At 41.6% G+C, this 24,305-nt stretch overlaps 2 protein-coding genes across 2 annotated transcripts; both read left to right on the top strand.

Moving 5' to 3' along the window:
• The first annotated feature begins 1,083 nt into the window (after positions 1-1,083).
• On the top strand, positions 1,084-1,446 carry LOC103198099 (keratin-associated protein 2-3-like). Its single transcript, XM_007942199.1, has one exon. It carries the CDS (start codon positions 1,084-1,086, stop codon positions 1,444-1,446), a length of 363 nt encoding a protein of 120 aa, XP_007940390.1.
• A 17,339-nt stretch (positions 1,447-18,785) lies between these two features.
• LOC103198008 (keratin-associated protein 1-4-like) lies at positions 18,786-22,691 on the top strand. The gene is made up of 4 exons (XM_042781129.1): positions 18,786-18,882; positions 18,952-19,114; positions 22,383-22,574; positions 22,610-22,691. The coding sequence occupies exons 1-4, from the start codon at positions 18,786-18,788 to the stop codon at positions 22,689-22,691; spliced, it is 534 nt and encodes a 177-aa protein (XP_042637063.1).
• The last annotated feature ends 1,614 nt before the right edge of the window (positions 22,692-24,305 follow it).

Raw genomic sequence — 24,305 nt, 5'->3', positions numbered from 1 at the left:
AATAGACATTCTTTAAGGACAGGGAATATGATACTACCTAATTTTTCAGCTCCCAAGGAGGGGTCGCTATGAGTCAGGTCCAACTCCAGGGCTTTCAAAAATGTAATTTTCCCCCAAGTGATTCCAGAATGAGTATTAGCTCCAATACTAACTAGGAGTAAAAATGTATATACTTACTTCCTTTAGCGTGATGCTTAGAACATAGTTAGAGCTCAATAATATTGACCATTATGAAGATTATAAATAATGAAACTTATCCTGGTTTGGAAAAATATAATGGAAATCAATGAATGTATATCTAAGACAAATACCACGGCTGACATTGGCCCACTAACTCCAAAAACTGGGTTGGAATACTCTTTATCAACAATCTATGCCTTTTAAACTACTTATGTAGAATTATTCTTGACAGGTTTTGCCCAGGAAGCTTAGCAGCAGAGAAATACTTATAATTTGGGAAATCACTTCCACTGTTCCTAAGTAAAGGAGCCCTGGTGGTGCAGGGTTAAGCACTCAGCTGCTAACCAAAAGGTGAGTGGTTCAAACCCACCAGCCTTCTCCACTGGAGAAAGATGAGGCACTCTGCTTCCCTCAAGATTTACAGCTTGGGAAACCCTATGGGGGCAGTCCTATAGGATTGCTATGAGTCGGAACCGACTCAGTGACAATGGGTTTAATTTTGGTTTGGTTTCTAAGTAATTCTAGCAGCATGACAGCTACTTTATGCTATCAAAACATTAACTGGCACAAGCATCGCTGAATTATAAAGATAATTGGAGGCTTTGAAATTAGGGTCATTAAATTCATATTTGAACCATAAATAGCAAAGCATAATGGGTCTCCATTTAATAAGGAAAACAAATGGCCTTTTATGAATACCTATGCAACTAAAAAATGTCTAGAGAACTTAGTAACCTGACAGGGCCATTTCAGAATAAACAAAGACAAGGAAGTGAGCTTGTGTCCTAGGATCATCAGCACCTGGCCAGGGTATAAAAAGGGCCCAGAGGGAGAGGAAGACATTCACACCTGAGAAAACCTATCTGCTCTCTACAGCCTCACCCACACCAGCCCACACCCACCATGACCGGCTCCTGCTGCGGCTCCACCTCCTGCCAGCCCTGCTGCCCCCAAGACCCCTGCTCCTCTCGCCCTGTGTCCTTCCAGACCACCGTGTGCCGCCCCGTGACCTGCGTGCCACGCTACACACGCACCATCTGCGAGCCCAGCCGCAAGCCCATCTGCTGTGACCCGTGCAGCCTGCAGGAAGGCTGCTGCCGGCCCATCACGTGCTGCCCCTCGTCGTGCACGTCCGTGGTCTGCAGGCCCTGCTGCTGGGCCACCACCTGCTGTCAGCCCATCTCTGTGCAGTCCCCCTGCTGCCGGCCCCCCTGCTGCCAGCCTGCCCCCTGCAGCACCGTCTGCAGGCCCTCCTGCTGCTGCTGAGCAGCCCGTCATTACTAAGGGCTCCCTAGCGCTTGCAGAGGCCATCCTGCATCCCCCACAGCGTCAACGCAGAACAACATGCATTTTCTTGAGCAGTCCGTTCCTCATCTCCTCAAACCAGGAGTATATAGTCTGCACTATATACTGAAGACATCTTCTCTCATTAACTACGAATGAACAATACTCTATCCTCCATATACTCTCAGGATGCCAGTCTCACTCCTCTATCATGTTGTCTGTTTCTAATAAACTCCCAGCATAGAAGTCATGGTCTTTGTGGTCTTTCCTTTAACTAAATTCTGTCTGCTGCTTGGCCCGGAGATAGTCAAATAAACAGGCAGAATAGTCCTCTGAAGTGTTGTGCTCTGAAATAACATAAATTTTGACTTTTTTTTTTTTTTTTTTTACTATCACTGTAAATGGCATTTATAGAGCACACTAGCACAGGAAGGTGATCATGACCACATCTTCATCTCATATAGGCACAATCCCAGGCACTTGTCAAACACCTGAGTAATGTCCTTCAACAATGAACACATCACGAGGCTGCCTCTGGGTTGATACCTATATTTCCATTCTGATGGACTGTCTCCTGATCTGACAACTGTCAGTCCATCATAGAAAGCACAGTGGAAGGATAAGAAGCCCTCTCTAGGTGGAAGGATACTTAGATGAGATCTAGCCAATCATTTCTGCTTTTGATGTAGAAGAAAAATGACTAATGAAAGATTAAATAATTTACTATGATTTTTGATGTTCAGAACCCAGAACATAAATGTGAGCCTCTTGCCATTTAGGTCTTTGAGTCCAACCTTCCTTTCTGTATTGTAGGAGACATGTGAAAATGCTCAAAGTAATTGTGCTCTGTTCTCTTTTGTACCCAACTGTAACTGCTAGTTCAGATACTTAAAAAAAAAAAAAAAAAAAACCTCACTGCCATCGAGTCGGTCCTGACTCATAAGGACACCCCCCCCTTGGGTTTCCAAGGCAGTATCTCTACAGAAGTAGATTGCCCAGTCTTCCTTCTGAGGAGTGGCTGCTGGGTTTGAACCACCAGCCTTCCAGCTAGCAGTCAAATGCCTTAGGCACTACGCCACCAGAGTTCAGATACTATACTCCCTTTCATGTGTTACAGATGTGATTATTAGTTAAAATGTTCTTCCCAATGCTAACTCTTTTTGCTGTTGTTGTTTTTGAATTGTTATTTGGATGAAGGCTGACAGAGCAAATTGGTTTTCCATTCAACAATTCCTACACGTTATGTTTTGTGACATGCATTGTAATCTGCACAATGTAAAGCACTCTTTCACTTCCTCGCTGGGTTTGTCATTTCCCTTAGTCCTTCTTTTATATTCCTTTATGTCTTCTAAGCTTTGTCCCTGGGCAAAAGCTGCCCTTTTGATCTCGTACAGTTGATTGTTCTAATAACTGCCTACTCCCTGGTATTTGTATCCATATTTGTACCCATTCCAAAGAAAGGTGATCCCACAGAATGTGGAAACTATTGAACAATATTATTAATATCACATGCAAATAAGATCTTACTGAACATAATTAAAAAATGGTTGCAGCAATATATTGACAGAGAAATTCCAGAGGTACAAGCTGGATTCAGAAGAGGACATGGAACAAGGGATATCATAGCTGCTGTCAGATAGACCCTGGCTCAAAGCAAAGAATACCAGAAAGATGTTTACTTGTGTGTTTTATTGACTATGCAAAAGCATTTGATTGTGTGGATCATACAAATTGTGGATAACATTGAGAAGAACGGTAATTCCAGAACTCTTGATTGTGCTCATGAGGAACTTGTACATTGACCAGGAGGCTGTTGTTCGAACAGAAAAAGGAGACACTGAATGATTTAAAATCAAGAAGGGAGTGTATCGGGGTTGTATCCTTTCACCATACTTATTCAAACTATATGCTAAGCAAATAATCCAAGAAGCTGCACTATATGAAGAAGAACGTGACATCAAGATTGGAGGAAGAATCATTAACAACCTGCAATACACTGACTACACAACTTTGCTTGCTGAAAGTGAGGATGACTTGAGGCACTGATTGATGAAGATTGAAGAATACACTCTGCAGTATGGATTACATCTCAATATAAAGAAAACAAAAATCCTCACAACTGGACCTATAAGCAGCATCACCATAAATGGAAAAAAGATTGAAGTTGTCAAAGACGTCACATTGCTTGGTTCTACAATCGATGCCAATGGAAGCAGCAGTCAAGACATTAGATGACATATAGCACTGGGCAAGTTGGCTGCAAGGGACCTCTTTCAAGTGCTGAGGAACAAGGATGTCTCCTTGAAGACTAAGGTGCGTCTGACAGAAGCCATGATATTTTCATTCACCTCGTATGCATGTGAGAGCTGGACAATGAATAAGGAAGACTGAAGAAGAACTGATGCTTTTGAGTTGTGGTGCTGGCGAAGAATGCTGAAAGTACTGTGGACTGCTAAAAGAACTACCAGATCTGTCTTGGAGAAAGTGCACCTGGAATGCTCCTTGGAAGCAAGAATGGCCAGACTTCGTCTCACCTTCTTTGGTCATGTTGTCACAAGGGACCATTCCCTGGAGAAGGATGTCATGCTTGGTAAGGTGGAGGGTAGACGAAAGAGGGGAAGGCCCTCAATGAGATGGATTGACACAGTGGCTGCGACAATGGGCTCAAGTATAGCAAGGATCATGGAGCTGGTGAGAGATCAGGCTTCTATAAATATAGGAGACATGTAAAAGAAAAAAAAAACAGTAAAAGTAGTAAAAAAAAAAAAAAGTAAACCTATTAGGAAAACAACATGCAATTGTCCACGGCATTTATTTAAAGGAAAAAAAAAATGTAAATCTTTTTTGCATGTATATATGTGTTGATGGGAGCTCTGGTGACATAGTGCCTAAGGCACTTGACTGCTAACCAAAAGGCTGGCAGTTCAAACCCACCTGCCACTCCTTGGAAGGAAGCTTAGGGGATCTATTTCCGTAGTGATACTGCCTCGGAAACCCAAGGAGGGGTGGCTATGAGACAGGTCCGACTCGACGGCACATAACAACTTATGTGTTGATGTGTTGGCCCTTCTAAAATCAAACTTCAGAGTTTATGAGGCACCAATGTAACATGACCTTTTAAAACAGACTTAGCCATTTAACAAATACAGGTCACAAAGTGCCAGGCACTGTTCTTAGTACTTGATGAATACCAGCTCATTTACTCCTAACAACAACCCTGAGAAATACGTGCTATTATTATGTCCCACAGCCACAGGGCCAGTAAGTGGCAAAGCTTTAAATGAGTGTTGCCTGGTTTTAAGATAAATGGCATCAGAAAATAGCATATGACTTGCCACCAGAGTCAAACCACAGAGCCATGCTCTCACGACCGTGTCATGATTTACTAAACATAACCCATATGTTCTCTGCCTGAAAATCATGTTTGGATGTGGCATGGTGATGAATGACTTAGAGTAAACAGACATTAAAAGAGCTTACTAAGGGAATCATGGACTCTCTATCTTCGTAGATCTTTATAAAGGCAAGAAAAAAAATCTCTTTGAAATAACTTTAGGTAAGAAGTGTTTGGAGTAGAAAACTTAAGCTTCTTAACTTGAAAAGTTTTATGTATCTTCCCAAGAGGCTCCCATTGCACAAACCAACCATAAAGACCCACATGATTGATTATAAGATAATGTGCCAAGAACAAAAGCATAATATACAACTTCTGATCTAGGATACTATGATCACTCTGACAAATCACTTGTGTTGGTGAACAAGGGAAAGAACGTGAACTGTGAATGAGTTGATACGTTTCAGTGATGAGACTGCCCTTGGTTTTCCCCTCCTCTATTTGCCTAATTATGCCTCATAGATACAGCTTTTAGCTGCTGCATTTCATTCAGTCAATTTAACATTCCTTTTACCGTCTGAAATGATGTTTGGAATTCCAATGGGGAGTCTTTAGTCTTAGAGGCAAAGGCACATTGTTTTGAATCATGGAAATGATCCTAAAGTGATCTAAAACCTGTTCAAGTGAGTAAGAGGAAGGGTAAAGCTGAAAAGTAATGAGTCTGTATTCCTCATATAATTCGTAAATTGTCTCTGGTGATCCATCCTCACTAGCAGTGTCCATCACATTTCTAGCAGAGCTATAGAGCCTCCAAAAGCATTGCCCTGACCAGTGTATTGTCTGTGTTTGCAATGTTGGTGAATAATACCCTCCATCTTGACACTTTATAGACATAGCATCCATATCTAGGTATGATAGAAAAACAGTCCTGATGCAATCTTCATCATATACATGAAAGGTAACTATAAGAAAACTCATGTCTCAGAAATAAAATCAGCATCCTATCACCAAAAGGAGGAGCCCTGGTGACACAGTGGTTGAAGCGTTTGGCAGCTAACCAAAAGATTGGTGGTTTGAACCCACCAGTCACTCCTCAGGAGAAAGATGAGTTAGTCTGCTTCCATAAAGACTGACAGTCTTGGAAACCTTATGGGGCAGCTCTACTCTGTCCTCTAGTCACCAGGAGCTAGAACTGACTCAACGACAGTGGATTTGGAGTATGACCTAAAGTACCATCATTGCACACAGCCTGAGCTGGAGAAAATAAAAAATCCATGATCCTCTTGGATGCTTTACTACAATACTTACAGAAAATAAATTTTTGTCCTTCCCTTACAAATAATTACATGAGCTACTATCTATATAAAGCACATTAAGAGAACATTCTATTATATCAAGTGATATGCAGATGCTACCTCTGAAATCTACATGGAAAGACATATCTAATATCTGTCTGAGTGACATGTAGACACTTCCAAGGCATCTGTTGGAGCCAAGGATTGAATCTAGTCAGTGCTCTAGGCATCTCTAGATCTTTAAGGCTTGCAGTTCCCTTAGAAATATTTTGTCCAGGTTTAACTGTATGCCACCTACTCAAAATAAGAATCTAGAGCTACTCTCACATCAATGACTGTGCCTTCTTAGACTGTGATGATGAAGCATTGTATGAATACATAATATTTGGGTATAAAACAAGAGTTATTTAATGAGACCATGAGTATGTCATAAGCAATGTAACCATTAGTCAAAACAAAATTCTACTTAATTGCCTAAAAGACAAACAAGGGGAGTGACCTGCACCTGGCCAGGGTATATAAAGGGCCCAGAGGGAAAGGAAGACATTCACACCTGAGAAAACCTACCTGTTCTCTACAGCCTCACCCCACACCAGCCCACACCCACCATGACCGGCTCCTGCTGTGGCTCCACCTCCTGCCAGTCCTGCTCCTCTCGCCCTGTGTCCTTCCAGACCACCGTGTGCCGCCCCGTGACCTGTGTGCCACACTGTACACGCCCCATCTGTGAACCCAGCCGCAAGCCCATCTGCTGTGACCCGTGCAGCCTGCAGGAAGGCTGCTGCCGGCCCATCACGTGCTGCCCCTCGTCGTGCACGTCCGTGGTCTGCAGGCCCTGCTGCTGGGCCACCACCTGCTGCCAGCCCATCTTTGTGCAGTCCCCCTGCTGCCGGCCCCCCTGCTGCCAGCCTGCCCCCTGCAGCACCGTCTGCAGGCCCTCCTGCTGCTAAGCAAGGCACTGACTACCTAGAACAAGCAATATACCTTTTGAAAAAGTCATACTCCTATCTCTCCAACAAACCTCCTGCCTTGAGCCATCAAGACCTCTAACCAATCCAACTGTGAATGAAGACCCAGGACTCATAGCATCAGCTCAGCTATTAAGCCTGTAACCTTGAGCTGTTCCCAAGTCCTCATAATGGAAGTACCTTGTTTCTTCTGATGTTAGATCTTAGGTCTTGTGGCATGTTTATTTTCTAATAAACATTTCTTCTTTGGCCTAGCAAATGCAACTTCGGTTTTATTTACTTATTGTAATTTTTTTGTTAAATTTACACACAACAGAAATGTACTGATTGTCTACCCATCTGCATGTCACAGACTGTATGGCATATGAGAAGAAATGAAAATTGAGTTTAAAATACCTCATCACTAGGGAGCTTTTAGAAGGTTGAGTCAAATTCACAATAACGCTAGTAAAAAGTGGAGTGCTCTGTGGAGTGTCAACAGAGAAGTCACTATTGATTGGGAAGAATAAGAAAGATTGGAAGAAGAAGCTAGCATTGTGTAAGGGTTAAGATACTGGCACATGGATCTCAGGGGAATGACATTCTCAGCAGTGAACAAAGATATGGAGGAAAGGGACCATAATGGCTGTTCAGAGGACACTTTGGCTAGGAGTATTAGACATATGTAGATGCAAAAAGGGCATGAGGGTGGTGTTCTCTCACCTCCTCTACCTTCATGAGGGGGAGAGAGAAGGATCAACAGCACCAGCCCAGAGCTGATTCCCATTAACATAGAAGTCAGACATGCCACCACCCTCCAACCTTCTTATCAATTCTGACACCAACCATCTCTCCCATAGCACTACTTCTCTGCTGGGTTCCATTGCAATGGCTACACAGAAACAGACAATACTCATGATTATAGCATTTATTAGGTAAGCTACAGGTTACACTTCAGGCTCAGGAATGTTCAGGATACAATTCTTTTATCAGAACTGCCTCCCCATAGCCATGCACACAAGCACACAGACCTCTTTGGTCCTCGACCTCTCAGCCAGGCCTCTGCCCTACTCAGGCAAGTGTTACAAAGCTCTTTTAGCTCTGTCAATAGTTGCGTCTAGGGGCACCCCACTGTGCCAACAAGCCTCTTGCTCAAAGGCACTCAGCTTTCCCACTCTATGGTCCAGTAAGCCTGCCACTCTATCTCATGCAGTTCTCTTGGTTCTGCTGCCTCAGCTGCCACAGTCTCTCTGTCGTCATGTTGGTGCAGAGATCTTGGGTCCAAGGACATGCTCCACTCCCAGCTTTTCTCTCTTGATGGTTATGAAATTCCCACTTCCACCTCTGGAAAGGCTTATTTTAAACCTAGCAAAATTACAAAACCAACCAATTCCGGGAGGGGAGGGAATGCTGTTAGATAGATAGTGATAAATATTGATTTGGGTGAAGAGAAGGGCAATGTACCAAATGGGAGTGACCAATATGGCACCATTGAGGATGAGAAAGACATAGAGAGGTACATGGGAAGTGCAGACAACAAATATGAATCCTTTTGCATATACAGTACTGAGTTGTCAGTGAAGGCAAACAGGGGTATATGGACGGATAGATAGGCGGACAGGCTAAACAATTAGGTATGTCTAAATGGGGAGTGTATCCAAGATCATATATAGGGTTAGCAGAAAATGGTCCTATAAGTTTATGTGAGTGATCAGAATTTCCAGGTGTATAGTAGAGCTGACAAGGGGCAAGGTTATGGTCATTGCTTGGTCACAGCCAGCTACCCAGAGCGACCAAGTAGTTGATCCTGCGGGCTTGGGACCATAGTCGCAGGGGACATCAAGCTCAATTGGCATAACATACTATACAAAACATTGTTCCACCTCCTACTTTGGCGAGTAGCGACTGGGATCTTAAAAGCTAGCAAGCTGCCATCTAGATGCAACAATGGGTGTCTCCTCGTCAAGAAGAAAGAAGAAAACCAAATGAATGGAAACAATCAGTCCTAGCGACTGGTACACCATCTGATCTGCAACCTATACAACTATGAGACCAGAAGAACTAGATGGTGCCCAGCTACCACTGTCATCCACTTGGAAGGGATGTAGGAGATCCTGCATAGAGAGGGAGAACAATGTGGAACAAAACTCAAAATCATTTGGAGGCAAAAAAAAAAGAAGGTGGGGACCAGGTTTGCTGGTCCAATAGAGCCTGGTGAAACCACTGAGACTATGGCCCCTGGCTGCCCTTCAGGTCTGGAATTGAAACCACACCTGTGGTTTCCAGCCAAACAAAGTACAAGCAAGTGAGTAAAAATTTACCTCAAGTGGACACGCACCCTGGAGAGAACAATCATGGGAGAAGGAAGGGCTGCTATGCACAGGGAGACAGCTCAGGGCGCAGAAGAGTATGGAGGGATGAACACTGGGAAGAGGTAACTATGGGAAGGAAGTGGGAGGGGAGCTGTTGTATTGTAAATTTTGGTCAATGACATGAGACAAAGTATATGTGAACTGCTGTATGAAAAGTGAATTTACTCTGTAAATCTTCACCCAAATCAAAATAAAATTAAAAAAAAAACAAACAACCAATTCCCAACATTACAGTTCTATACACCTTATTTGCCTAGTCCCACCCACACAAGGGTGACGTGTACCTTATTCACATTATTAGCAAGCTATCGAATCCCTAAGGCACTTGACTGCTAACCAGAAGGCTGGCGGTTCAAACCCACCAGCCACTCCTCAGAAGGAAGATGGGGCAATCTACTTCCATAGTGATACTGCCTCAGAAACCCAAGGAAGGGGTCACTATGAGTCGGGTCCAACTCGATGGCACATAACAACAACAACATTGAATCCCACAAACACTTTACATCTGCATAGTCCCACCCAGTCACTTGGTGGGAGTCACAAAGACCATAGCCAGAACAGCCATATTAAGTAATGCACTGCACCACAGTACAGTGATAATGGAAGATAAGTTTGGAAAATGTGTGTGCCTTGGTATAATAAGCACCAAGAACCAAGGAACTGCTGAAAGCTTTGGGGCTGGGGAATAGCACAACAAGAGTTGGACATTGGGATGATTCCTATGGCAGCTGCATATATAGAGAGAAGGCCAAAGACTACTCATGTAACAACTGAGGAAGCCATTCCCCTTCTCTGAGTTATAAACAATATGGGCTAAATTAAGGTCATTGTTGTTTGTTGTTATGTGCCGTGGAGTCAAACCCAACTCATAGTGACCCCTCCTTGGGTTTCCAAGGCAGAATCACTACAGAAGTAGATTGCCTCATCTTCCTTCTGAGGAGTGGCTGGTGGGTTTGAACCACCAGCCTTCGGGTTAGCAGTCAAGTGCCTTAGGCACTATGCTACCAGAGCTCCTAAATTAAGGTAGTGGTGATGAAATAGAACAAAGAAGACAAGATGGGTGTGTATAGCAGACAGAGGTGCTCAGAAGCTGGTAACTGATTCAAATATGGGGAACAAGTGAAATGAGGCAAATGTGATGTGTATTGCAGTTCTGAGGAAATTTTTCTCAAAAATAACTTTTAATATATTTATTTATGCTTATTTACAATGTGTCTAAGATTACTAATCTGCAGTATATTCTGCTCAGCATCTAACATTTCTGAGCTATTATAAAATATATAATATATAAAATATATATTTTTTAAAAAAACATGAAGCAGTTTCACTTACACTAATTTATCCTAGAAGAGAGCAAGGCATAAAATAAAAAGAACTGGGCTATGAATGAGGGATAGGAGTTTTATACCTAGATCTTCTAGCTGAGTACTATATGATTGCAGCAAGTCATTTAACCTTAATAAAATGTAGCTATTTCCAGACTCAAGCTTATTATAACATTAACTGATACTGGGGGAAAGTTGAAAGTGGTTCACAGCAGAACATCAGTGATCTAATTTAGAACTTTGAGGCTGACTAGTTCTACATTCAACTCTTTTCCTTGATTAATCTCTCCTCTTGGTACTATACTGATCTGTGCACTAGAGTAAAATATGAGACAAGGAAATTGGATCTGGCTTTCTTCACAAGCTTTCAGTACTTTGTGTATAATATTGTTGTTATTATGTGCTGTCAAGTCGGACCCAACTCATAGCGACCCCTCCTTGGGTTTCTGAGGCTGTATCACTATGGAAGTAGATCACCCAACCTTCCTTCCGAGGAGTGGCTAGTGGGTTTGAACCACCAGCTTTCTGGTTAGCAGTCAAGTGCCTTAGGCACTATGCTACCAGAGCTCCCTTGTGTATAATAGGATTAAATAAACAGATAGTACTTATAATAAGAATCATCTCAACTCCCATGTCCATAAAATTAAGTGCTTGGACAAGATGATTTACTAAGTTCCTTTAATCTTCAATATTTGACAATTCTGTATAACCCCTTTTCAACCTTAAAAGTACAGTCATGGTTGCCATAAGAACATCTTTTTTTTTTTTTTAATTGGCGTGAATCATATTTCAATTTAATTCTGTCACTATCCAAATCCATACCGCAACCTCTTAAAAAGCTATGTGCTTCCATTCATGACTGGAAGAAAGAAAAAAAATCTCACCACATGCAGCAATAATATGTTCTTTTGGCCATTTTCTTTTTTATTTCCCCCATATAACCCCAAACTTCCAGTGGAGAAACATAACCTTTCTTTTGGAAACCACCAGGAATTATTTCAATTTTCATTTTACTGAAATTTATATTATCTCTTTGCTATTACACCTATTGAACTCTATTTGATCACCCATTTCCTAACCTTCTATTCAAGCACAATGATCGAGAAAATATTCCCTGGTTCTTGCTTCTTTTATTGTTTTTCTTTCATAAATTCCATTGTGATGCTCTTTTGTCTACTATTCTTTCATAGGACACATGGTATAGTAACATAAACATGACACAAACTGAAAATATATTCCACTTTTGAGCAATAAATACTGCCTAGATAATCCATATAAGAGTGATTTTTTTCTTTTCAAAGAGAAGTACCAGTTTCAGTTAAAATTTTAGTGATTTTTTTTCCAATTATTGATATGAATTTTAGTCCTTTTAAAAAATATGTGGTAACAGAATATCCACAGTGAAGAATGGAACAGATTTTGTACTACTAACTTCTTCCCAAGTGTTAAATGCTTTCTCAAGTCTGAATTTCTCAAGTTTGGGAGAGATCTTAACAGGAAATTCTCAAAATATCTATGAAAACAGAATTCAAGAATTTCTATCTGGATGATTGCAAAACCTATAATCTTATCAATCTAAAAAATAAGAAGAAACACAGTCTTACAGGAATGACAGTCAGTGGTTACTTTTCCACTGGAATGAGGAGTCTTGAGGTTGGGTGAATATGTCCCCAAACCACAACATGTTATATGTAAGAGTCACCTCCTCAGGTGATATGACCACAAGTGCAGAACTGAGGCTTGAGTAGAAATTACAGCATTGTTTGAAAATGAAACATTAACGTTTCTTGTAAGGAGGAAGACATTTGGTGAGTATTAGCTGAGCAACAAAGAAAAATCAATTTGTAGATATCCTTAAAATAACTCAGTATTTGAACAATCAGAGAGCCAAAGAAAGCTAAGGAGTAACAAGACAAAAATGTGTCTGTCACAAACAGAGGTGGCCAAGACCTATAAAAGGCCCCAGGTGGAAGTCACAGCCCAAACTCAGGAACTTCTCCAAGCAATCCAACTCTCAACCCAACTCCTGATACCATGGCCTGCTGCTCTACCAGCTTCTGTGGGTTTCCCAGCTGCTCCACCAGCTGCTGCCAGCCCACCTCCTGCCAAACCAGCTGCTGCGGCACTGGCGGTAGCATCAGTGGTGGCCAGGGGAGTGGCCAAGGAGCTACAACTTGCCGTGTCAGGTGGTCCCGCCCAGACTGCCGTGTGGAGGGCACCAGCCTGCCCTCCTGCTGTGTGGTGAGCTGCACCCCCCCAACCTGCTGCCAGCTGCACCACGCCCAGGCCTCTTGCTGCCGCCCATCCTACTGTGGACAGTCCTGCTGCCGCCCAGCCTGCTGCTGCCCCTGTTCCCAGCCCACCTGCTGCCAATCCACCTGTTAAAGACCTCCTTCTGATGAAATTCTGAGAAAGCAACACTGCAAAATTAACCACCGCTCCAATATGGAATCTCAACAAACTTCTGAGTTCCAGTGCCCATAACCCAACTTTCAACCTTCTGACAAATACAAAGTTTCCCTAGGATGTAAATTCATGGATAACAGAAGACTAGGAATTTTTGACACAACTGGGTATCAACAGAAGTCCCACAATGTGAAAAGAGACATGCAATCTCTTACAATAAATATTACCTGAAATATTTCAGTAATATTCCAAAAGCTCATTGGGACTTGCATTTTAAGAAATTTGTCATCTGACCTTCAGTGATGAAGTCATCGTTGAAGCTTCCTTTTCTGTGGATTTTCTTAACGATCGTGGGGTACTGGGCTTTTCCAAATTCTCAATAAATCTGGTATTGTACTATGGCTTTCCTTTATTCTGTTTTTTTAAGACTGATTCTTAAAAGGTGGTATTTCTTTTTTCAGCAACATTCTTCAGCCAAAATGAATGATTAAAAGAGTATATCAGTGCTGAGAAATTATTTCCTGAGGGCTTCCTCTGTACAAGATGGTGGGCTAGATCTTCCAAAAGATAACTTTACAAAAAAGGAATTTCATGTCCTTCAGCTTCTTAACTGTGTTGATGAACCCATTCATTTTATTCACGTATCACTCCATGCACAATTACTTCAGACATCAAGAATACAAAAGTCTGCTAATGATCAACAATTAGAGAGACCTAAACATGTTCATATAATGCAAGAAGATATAAAGTCCTCTTGAGTTTTAGTCCCAGCTTATTAACTAACATTCTATGACTTCTTGAGGAAGTCTTTTCACCTCCTGGGCACTATTTCTAATCTGGAAAATGAGAGAATTGAGTTTCATTACTTGCAATGTTCCTTCCAGGCATATGGCAGTGGAACATTTCCTAAACAGCTGTTCCACTGACAGAAACACCTACTGCTGCCGAGTCAATTCTGACTCATGGTGATCCAGTGTGTTACAGAGTAGAACTGATTCATAGGGTTTTCTTGGCAGTGATCTTTACAGAAGCAGATCACCAGGTCTTTCTTCTGTGGTGTTGCTAAGTGTGTGCTAACAGCAAACCTTAGGTTAAAGGTTGAATGCGAACTATTTGTGCCACCCAGGGACCTTCCACTGATAATTAGTTCCTTCAAATGCCCCAAAGAGAAAGATATGCATTGGTCAAGTAATGTTGCATGTCTCAGAGCCATCTCAGAGGTTCACAAAGCACATTAGAATATTAAAAGGAATGAGAAGTCCTGAAATAAAGGAATCTCCCAACTAATTTAACCAGGGAATCCTCTATTCAGTTAATACCTATTAAAGCCCAAAACACTCAAACCAAATCCACTGCCGTCAACAATGTTCTTCAAAATATTCTTTGGAAAATGATGAGAGGGAATAGCAACTGGTGATAATACCTATAAAATCCTCTCATATCTTATGACGTAGAAAATAAGTGTTTAGTGCAGGGATGGATTTAAATGAATATGATATTGGCCATACTCCATTCCCATTTTTATCCTAATCTCTAAAAAGGGTTCTGGAATGCATAAAGGATGAAATCAGAGATGTGTGATGGAATTTCCATTCCAAGGGATAAAATATTTCATTATAAAATAAAACTATGGAACCCCCACTAGTACAACTTTATGAGAATTAGGAAAAGGCACCCCTTTTGGGTAGATGTAGCTCTAGGAGTACACAGCTTCTTGAGTCTATGCATCTTTGTGTGAATAAGGGTGGATGTACCTTTTCCTTAGGAGCACCAAGAAGACCCAGATAGGCAATCAGGACAGAAGAGAAAGATGTTGTCTCTTACAGAATGAAAAGTTGGAGAGTGAGAGGAAGTCTTTGAAGTTTACATGTGGTCCAGCCAAGGTGACTAGGATGGGAGCCCAGAATAGAAGTGCTAGACAGGAATGGTGTATACATTTGGCTAGTACATCAGTTATGCCTTACCTCTCAAAAATCTGAGCACAGAAGATGCAATGGGTTAGAGAACTGATAGAGTGGAGGTTAAGGAATTGGGTAAACCTCCAAAACTTATAACTAGAAAACAAGAACTCTGATATCATAAAGGAAAACAACTCAAAGCATTAATGTCTAAATACAGAAGTCAGATATTCAAGAATGATAATCACTTCCTTTCTTCTTATGGTACTGGAATGGCCTGGTCAGCACAACTTAAATGAAGCTATGAGAAACCAAGGCAAACAACCATAGTAATTGCTTTGGTTACCTTGTGCTGCTCTAACAGAAAACATCACAAGTGGGATGGATTTAACAAACAGGAGTTTATTCTGTTACAGTTTTGGAGGCTAGATTTCTGCATTCAAAGTGTCAAGATCAAGGGGCAAGGTGAAAGCCCCTTGACCTTGGGTTTCAGCTCTGCCTCTTGCTCCCAGCCCACTGAAGCTAGAGGTGTCTCTTCATTCAGGCAGCCACTGGCTGCTGAGGCTGACAAGCCAAGGTCAACAAGTAAAATGGCACAGTCCCGAGATTACCAAACAACATAGCAGGCCACTAATTGAAGCCCAGAAGCTGTGCCAACACTGGCAGGCAATCATGGCAAGCTGCTAAACAATGACTCAGCTACATGCAGGATTCAAGAGTGCCAAAAGCTGCAGACCTTTCTCAACCTTTTTCCTTGTATTCTGGAAGCAGATCACATCCCTAAGGCAGCTACTCAGCTGCTCCAGTAGATTCCACCTTGGAGTTGACTACCAATCTCACCACGGGGAATCACTACATCCAGCTGCTCAGCCACTCAAAACCAGGCCCAGTCAGGTTGATACATAAACTTAACTACCACAGTAACAAAAAAAGAGAACTTTTTAAATTCTAAAAGGACTGGGGCTTCCCGTCCACCAAAAAGACAAGGATAGGGATGCCCAGCATTTGAAAAGGAAAATAAATCTATGCAGAGAAACCTCATGAATTATTGGAACCTTTAACTCTATGACCATGGAACCAATCAAGAAGAAATGGATTTAAGTGGTAGAAAGCAGAATTCTGCTTATATTTTATTTTCTTGGTTTATTTGGGAAGTAAGGGAATATTCATATTAGTCTTTATTCTGTGGCAGAGGTGTGGTACTCTCAAATTTGGGTGTCATACATTATCCTTAATTCTCTAAGGGCAACTGAAGACCATATAGGCATATTTCAGAGACAATGCCGGTTCAGTTCTAGACCACTGCAATAAAGCAAATATTGCAATAAAGTGAGTCCAGTGAATTTTTGGTTTCCCAGTGCACATAAAAGTTCTGTTTACACTATATTGTAGTTTATTAGGTGTGCAGTAGCATTATAAAAAAAAGTTTGAAATGTTGTGAGAATTACTGAAATGTGACACAGACACAAACTGAGCACGTGCTGTTGGGAAAATGGCACAGATAGACTAGCTTTGAGGCAGGACTGGTACAAACATTCAACTTGTAAAAATAATGTAACATCTGCAAAAAATAATAAAGTGAAGTGCAATAAAATAAGGTATGCCTGTATAAGGAAAGTGTCAGAAACATTAAAACTGAATCAAATTATGTACTGAGGGAGATGTGGGAAACAGAACTACAAGAGGAAATCACAGAAATGGTGGTCCAATATGCTGCTACTACCTCCAGTGCACTTGTCAATATGTACTTTGAACTCCTCCAACATCTGAGCCTTTTGCAACGTAAGCTAACAAATCTTTTTAGTATCAAAGGTTTTTCTGGGTTTAGTTGCAAATTTAATAGCTTCTGAGATTGTAATGAAGAAAAATCCACATACTTCAAGCATCCATCAGTGGAAAATTAGCTAATCAAAGAATCATGGTATAGACATTCTGAAGGACCAAGAAGTTCACAGTGAACCATATCTTTAAATTCACACTTGATATGGGATTTGAAAATATCTGATAAACAGCTCTGCCTGTCTTTCCTTTACTATCAAAAATATTTATAAGATTGGTTGTTATCAGGGCTCAGTAGGAGGGAGGGAAAAGGCAGACATAATACCTCATGACTTTAGATGACGTGTAGCACTGGGAAGGCCAACCACGAAGGAACTGTTCCAAGTGCTGAGGAGCAAGGCTGTCTCCTTAAGGACTAAGGTATGCCTGACATAAGCCATGATATTTCCAATAGCCATGTATGCATGTGAGAGCTGGACAGTGAATAAGGAAGACTGAAGAAGAGTTGATGCTTTTGAGTTGTGGTGCTGGCAAAGAATGTTGAAAGTACCATGGACTGCTAAAATAACTAACAGATCTGTCCTGGAGGAAGTGCACCCGAAATGCTCCTTGGAAGTGAGAATGGCCAGACTTCGTCTCACCTATTTTGGTCGTGTTGTCAGAAGGGACCACTCCTTGGAGAAGGATGTCATGCTTGGTAGGGTGGAGAGTCAACAAAAGAGGGGGAGGCCTCCAACGAGATGGATTGACATGGTGGCTGCGATGATGGGCTCAAGTATAGTAGGGATCATGGAGCTGGTGTGGGATCAGGCAGTGTTTCGTTCTGCTGTGCATGGGGTCACTATGAATCGGAGATGACTTGACAGCACCTAACAACAACAACAATACCTCAGGGACACTGAGCTTCTGTTAAGGGCGATAGAAAAATTCAGAAAAAGTTCATGGTGAATGTGGAACAACATGATGAACGTAATCAATGTCGCTGAATGGTACATGTGGAGAACATAGAAACAGCAAATGCTTTGTTACCTATACATTTACCTCAATTTAAAAAGGAAAAGAAAAAAGGAGAATAATGTCTATTTAAAAAAGTAAATTTTTCACATTTGGATTTTTCTCTGATTCTCCCTAGAACAGCTGCTTACATGAAAAAGAGGGAGGTGATATAGAAGCTAAAAGAGTTTACTCTGGAGTCAGATGGTAGGGACTCAGATCTCAGATTCACCTTGATAGTGTAAACTTGGGTAAGTTACTTAAACAGTTTGTAGCTCAGTTTCTTCACATGGATAATGGAAATAGCATTAGTATGTACCTCTTAGGAATACTGTGAAAATTAAATGACTTGATGCACACAAAGTGCTCAGAACCACTTAGGAACACAATAAGTGCTCCAAAAACAGTTACCAATAATAATTCATCCACATTTCCCAGTCCCCAAGAAAACGTCCCTTTTTGGTCAGCTGAATCTAATCAGAGTACCTCAGTGTGCAAATGAAGGTAAGAAACATAGAGTAGGGACAGCAGTCAGCGTAAGGGGCCATGTTGGAGGACTAACCTGTCATGTGAGACCCAAGACCCAATTACAAGGATCAACCCTGAGTAATAATGACACTCAAATGAGGTATCCATCAATTATTATTTGGGCAACAGCACATTTTAACAAATATGGGCTATTAGGCATTATGTACCAAATGAGTCCTGATGACTACCTGTCCATGGAAAAGAAACCTAATTGAAGACCAAATAAAATCAAGTTTTAAAGGCTTTCAGACGGTTGAATAGATAACTCAAGGGCAGACCAATCATCATTCAGAAGCAAATTACTTAAACATCAACAAGGAAGAGACTTTGGGAATTATGCAAATAATAGCTGTCCAAGGCTTATAAAAGGCCCAAAGTGGAAGTCACAGTCAAAACTCAGAAACTTCTCCAGGCAACTCTTCTCTCAACCCAACACCAGACACCATGGCCTGCTGCTCTACCAGCTTCTGTGGGTTTCCCAGCTGCTCCACCAGCTGCTGCCAGCCCACCTCCTGCCAAACCAGCTGCTGCGGCACTGGCGGTAGCATCGGTGGTGGCCAGGGGAGTGGCCAAGGAGCTACAACCTGCCGTGTCAGGTGGTCCCGCCCAGACTGCCGTGTGGAGGGCACCAGCCTGCCCCCCTGCTGTGTGGCGAGCAGCACACCCCCAACCTGCTGCCAGCTGCACCATGCCCAGGCCTCCTGCTGCCGCCCATCCTACTGTGGACAGTCCTGCTGCCGCCCAGCCTGCTGCTGCTCCTGCTGCCAGCCCACGTGCTAAAAGGCAGGTTGCTGATTTTCAATTTGCTCAGGACACAGTATCTCTGAACAGATCTTCACTCATCCCTGGACCACTAAGTTCTTGAACTTTTATTTGGCTTTCATCGTGAGGCCTCATAGACCTATCTGACCTCATTCAACACTGAAAGATTCTTTTACTAAGGATGACAAAATGTGAATTTCATTCAAGAACTGGAAAACAAATTTCCCTTGGGAATGGCCCTTAGCAGGTGTTTGACCCCACTCTCTGAGGTTTGGTGTTGCCAAAGGCACAGGGAACGTCTGTCCTCAGATGCCTTCATCTCTGTACTTCCTATGACATAGGAATGCTATACTAATATCTAATAAAATTATGTGAATTTGATGTAGCAAATATATCTTTTTCTTTATTGAGTGTACTCATGATGTATATTTTATACAGAGTCACATGAAAGATTTTAATATGTTTTGATACCAAACATTGCACACAGTACCTAAGACATTTGAAGGTTGGTGGTTCAAACCCACCAGCCACTCCGAGGAAGGAAGACAGGGCAATCTACTTCCGTAAAGCTTTACTGCCTCAGAAACCCAGTGGGGGTTGGTATGAGTCAGAATTGACTTGATGGCAGTGAGTTTGGTTTTAGTTTATGCCAAGAAATTTGACCAAGTCCAGTGGAGTCTGATCCCCATAAAATATACAGTAAATGTCATTATCAAGGACTTCACACATGCCAGATGCTCCATCACCATTTCCTAACTTCATACAATACTTTTCACAACCAGAAAGTAAGAGAAGCCAGAACCTCTGTATCCAGTGCCAGGATATTATTATTTTTCTTATCAGTCCGAGGAATAGTCTCTCAGACAGTCTTCACCATACACTACATAAAGACTCACATCTTCCATTCACATGCAGCCTTAAGGGAAGTGCAAGAGAAATAAAAGGAAGACAAGTCTCTCTAAGGAAATGTGCTCTTCGTTAGAGTTTTGATGTTTTTCCTGTTGAAAAAGAAGTGGTATAACAAAAGTGTTGCTTTAGTTTCAGAATAAATATAGCTACTTTAGTTTAAAATGTTCACTTAACAGACATACACCCATATTATATATAAATGTGCAATCCTAGACAATGCACATAGACATTAAACTTACACACATTTAAATATGAGTATCAGGGAATGTTTCATAAATTTCCAGACAGGATCAGGATTAAATCATGGTTCTTTCTACTCACAGAACTGAAAGTATTTTCTTATTAAAATATTACCTTAGTTAAAATTATAATGATTTATTCATTCAAGGTTTAATAAAAATTTTTAAAATGGGGGGGGGCAGGGAGATTAGAAAACATGAATAAAAGATAAGCAAAGAATGAATTTCTTGAAAATACTATCTAGAGTCCTGATCCAATCCAGGAATTACTCTTGAACTACAGAGTAGAAATGGAGCCACGTTCTGTCCTCTTGACCCTTTGGTTCCATTGACCACTCAGGTATCACTATCTAACTGCTCCTGCTAAAAAATAAAATAAAAATAAAATGACAAGTGCCTTTGGTAAGATGCAAATTCAGCTTTTCATCATCGCCATACACTGCTAATCTTTCATTCCTTCATTCTTTTATTCAACAAGCATTTACTGGGCAAATTCAGGCAGGGTAATATGGAAGGCATTCTATGGGATATTAAGGCCAATTAGACCTGGGCAGTTCATGCCCTCAAGGAATGAATGTCTCATAGAGCAATTTAGCCCTGGATGGTGTCTGAGAGATGATCTCTGTTTATAAATGAACAAACCAATGTTCTGAGAGATTAGGGACTTGTCTCAGGTCGCACCACCAATGAGTGGTAAAGCCAGTTTGAGAAGGCCATTTAGGTGAATTAATTAAATTCTCAGTTAAGAGTTTGTCCCCTACAATATGTGACCCTTTCTAATTACCTAACCTGGGCCTACCTGTTCAGCTTAAAATTTTCTCTATATGTATATTGAATTCAAATCCACAAATTAGAATAAATTATGGTGTGATCTGCTTTGGAATAGACTGGGCAATCTACTTCCATAGAGATACTGCCTTGGAAACCCAAAGAGGTGTCGTTATGAGTCAGATTTGACTTGACAGCAGTGAGTTTGGTTTTTTTAATTAAAAAGAATGAGTAATTTGTATAGAAGACCCAGATTTTATTGAAATAGGTATGCTGGGTTTTATTGTAGAAGTATGGATAAAGGAGCAGAAGAATATGCACCGAGCCATTAATATTGATTACCTCTAGCCTACTAGTTTTGGAAGGGATGTATGTGAAAGGAGGCAAATAATGATTTAACTTTATATGCCTCTGTACAATGCTTGACTTGAGTCATTACAAGGCACATTCACTACTGTTGTTAGGTGCCCTCAAGTTGTTTCAATTTATATTGACCCTATATGACAGAGTAGAACTTCCCCAATGAGTTTCCTGGGCTGTAATCTTTATGGGAGCAGATCACCAGATCTTTTCTCCCCCAAGCAGCAGCTGGTGGGTTTGAACCATGACCTATCAGTTAGCAGCCAAGTGTTTAACCATTGTGCCACCCAGGCTCCTTCATCCACTACTAGTATATATTATTAATTTGTAGAGTTAAAAAAATCTACGAGCAAAAATCATTATGGGTTTCAGTTGAAGATAACACTGCTGGGAATATGTACATTGATGACTGAAGTCAATAAAACTGTATAGAGCTCTAATGATTCTGGAGTTTGTACAAACTGATCAGAGAAAGCCATACCTCCCCCTTGGGTGCTGATGTTGACAGCTTATATTTTGATGAAAATAATATTAGTCTTTCATTGTGTGGACAAACTATTTATGAAATCATGATTCTTAATTGAGTAACCAGTTAGGATGGAAATATTCCATTCAGATAAACTCTGCCTAAAGAACATGTATGACAAAGAGAGTCGGAGCAAGGCTTGGCCCTGTGGTCTACTCTGCCATGTGGCTTCCATAATGAGCCTTCACCTAGTCCAGAGGGCACAGAAGAGACATAATGAGACTAAACTGAGCAATGACCAAAGCAGGAGATTGAAAGGCTTTTTACAACTTTCCTAAACAACTCAGGTGTTAACCAATCAGAGACTGACTTTGGAATTGGTAACAGGGGAAAATGTTAACAAGGGAGATGTGCAGCTCTGGGGAATATATAAAAGGCCCAAGGTGGAAGTCACAGTCAAAACTCAGAAACTTCTCCAAGCAACTCACCTCTCAACCCAACTCCTAACACCATGGCCTGCTGCTCCTGCCAAACCAGCTGCTGCCAGCCCACCTCCTGCCAAACCAGTGGTGGCAGCATTGGTGGTGGCCAGAATGGTGGCCATGGAGCTACAACCTGCCGTGTCAGGTGGTCCCGCCCAGACTGCCGTGTGGAGGGCACCAGCCTGCCCTCCTGCAGTGTGGTGAGCAGCACACCCCCAACCTGCTGCCAGCTGCACCATGCCCAGGCCTCCTGCTGCCGCCCATCCTACTGTGGACAGTCCTGTCCTGCTGCCGCCCATCCTACTGTGGACAGTCCTGCTGCCGCCCAGCCTGCTGCTCCTCCTGCTGCCAGCCCACCTGCTAAAGGCTAGGTTGCTGTTCAGTTAAGAATGAAAGAACTATAGCAGAACTACACCAATCTGAAGTGTTCGATTTTTACTTGAATGCTAGGTATCATCTACCAGATAACAAAAGTCTTATGAGCCCTATTTATGTGCCTAATTAATTCACTGAAAGAATGAATCAAGCAGAGGGTTCTGTATCACCTTCTTGGCCTCAGCAGGGTACCAGGACTGGCAGTTCTTCATTTCAGTAACATCCTAGTTTTCTCCCTATTTCTTCATCTCTATGTATTATCAGACCTGCTTTCTTCTTGAATATCTTCTGTTAATTTCAAATAAAATGTTTACTTGTGCAAAGCAAACTGAGTCAATGTCCTTCTTCTACCTTTAAGCTTGTCTACTTGTAGCTGGAATTCAAGAATAAATTTGCATTTTCACGATAATATGAAGGCACCTACATAAAATATAAACCAAAAAGGTTAAATATAAATTGAATTATGCTTGAGTCCATCAGTTAATAAAATGCTGTGTGCATTAAATAGTCTTTATAGTTCTTCAAATTGCTCACATGCTCTAGCATATTACAATTAGGTCTAGACTGATAGGCCAGCCACTTTTAGCTAAAATGTTCAGGCTGATCAAAGCTATGGGATTCTTATCTATATGTTATGATAACATCTTTAATCTCTTTTGATATAATATCCTAGATGTTGGACCAGCAGGTGAGAAAGGGCATTGGAGACCTCCCTGGGCAGTGGAGAGAATGCACCACAGCAGAGAAGCTGCAGCCACTCCACGGATCTACCTTCAGCATCTGCTTTTATCAGTAAACTTGGGACTGCTGGGAGGGAGCAGAGATCTCTCTGGCTCCAGGCACCACTGAAGTGGGAGCAGAGAGAACATTAATGCCACAAGTAGGCAGGCCCTAGGACGGACTTCCATCATGGATCAGGGCAGTTATCCTAGTTCAGCTTTCTGGCAAGGAGGAGCCTGGAGAGTGAGGTTTTTGCAGCTGTCTGAACCTGGCAGAAAGTGGCAGCCCCCTAACAATTGGAGTTTTTGCTGAACTTGAGCTGTGAGCCTGCCAGTAACAGTATAACATCATCATTAGCAAGCCACTCAAAGCCCTAGAAACCATTCCTGGCACCTTGGAGCTTTTTGTTTTTCCCTCTCTTTTCTTCCCCCTTTCTCCACCTCTACTCTGCCTCATCCAATAGAAAAACCACATTCAGCCACCATAACACCTGCTAGCTCAAATCCTAAACTCCCTTTACAACAAGCAGAGACCTGTATCCACATTCCACACAGTGATTCCATCATCACAAAGAAAACTGCAGAGCAACCCAGCACACCTGAATTAATGGCCAAAAAATTAAAATCCACCAGCTCCACCTTTTCAAAATATTAAATCATAAAACTAAGACAAAACAAATCAATACATAAGTAACAGTTAAAGATAACTGCAAAATGTCTAGGAAACAACAGGCAACCTCAAAAAAAAAAAAAGACATTAGAAGTGAAATCCCAAACAAAAATCTCATTAAACATGGAGGAAGAGGAGGCAATAGAATTAGCTGAGAAGGAATTTAGAAGGTATGTTTATAGAACTCTATGAGAGCTTAAGGAAACCCCAAACA

The sequence above is a fragment of the Orycteropus afer genome, unplaced genomic scaffold, assembly GCF_000298275.1.
Source record: "Orycteropus afer afer isolate SDZICR_OR568_19922 unplaced genomic scaffold, OryAfe1.0 scaffold00085, whole genome shotgun sequence".
In the NCBI taxonomy this organism is placed as follows: domain Eukaryota; kingdom Metazoa; phylum Chordata; class Mammalia; order Tubulidentata; family Orycteropodidae; genus Orycteropus; species Orycteropus afer.
The sequence above is the reverse complement of the archived record's forward strand: the minus strand, read 5'-3'. Positions and strand labels throughout refer to the sequence as shown.

Coding starts and splice junctions, on each gene's coding strand:
- LOC103198008 (XM_042781129.1), top strand. CDS start 18,786: ATGGCCTGCTGCTCTACCAGCTTCTGTGGGTTTCCCAGCTGCTCCACC. Junction 19,115..22,382: donor TGCTCCTGCTGCCAGCCCAC/GTGCTAAAAGGC, acceptor CTGCCAAACCAG/CTGCTGCCAGCCCACCTCCT. Junction 22,575..22,609: donor CAGCTGCACCATGCCCAGGC/CTCCTGCTGCCG, acceptor GTGGACAGTCCT/GTCCTGCTGCCGCCCATCCT.
- LOC103198099 (XM_007942199.1), top strand. CDS start 1,084: ATGACCGGCTCCTGCTGCGGCTCCACCTCCTGCCAGCCCTGCTGCCCC.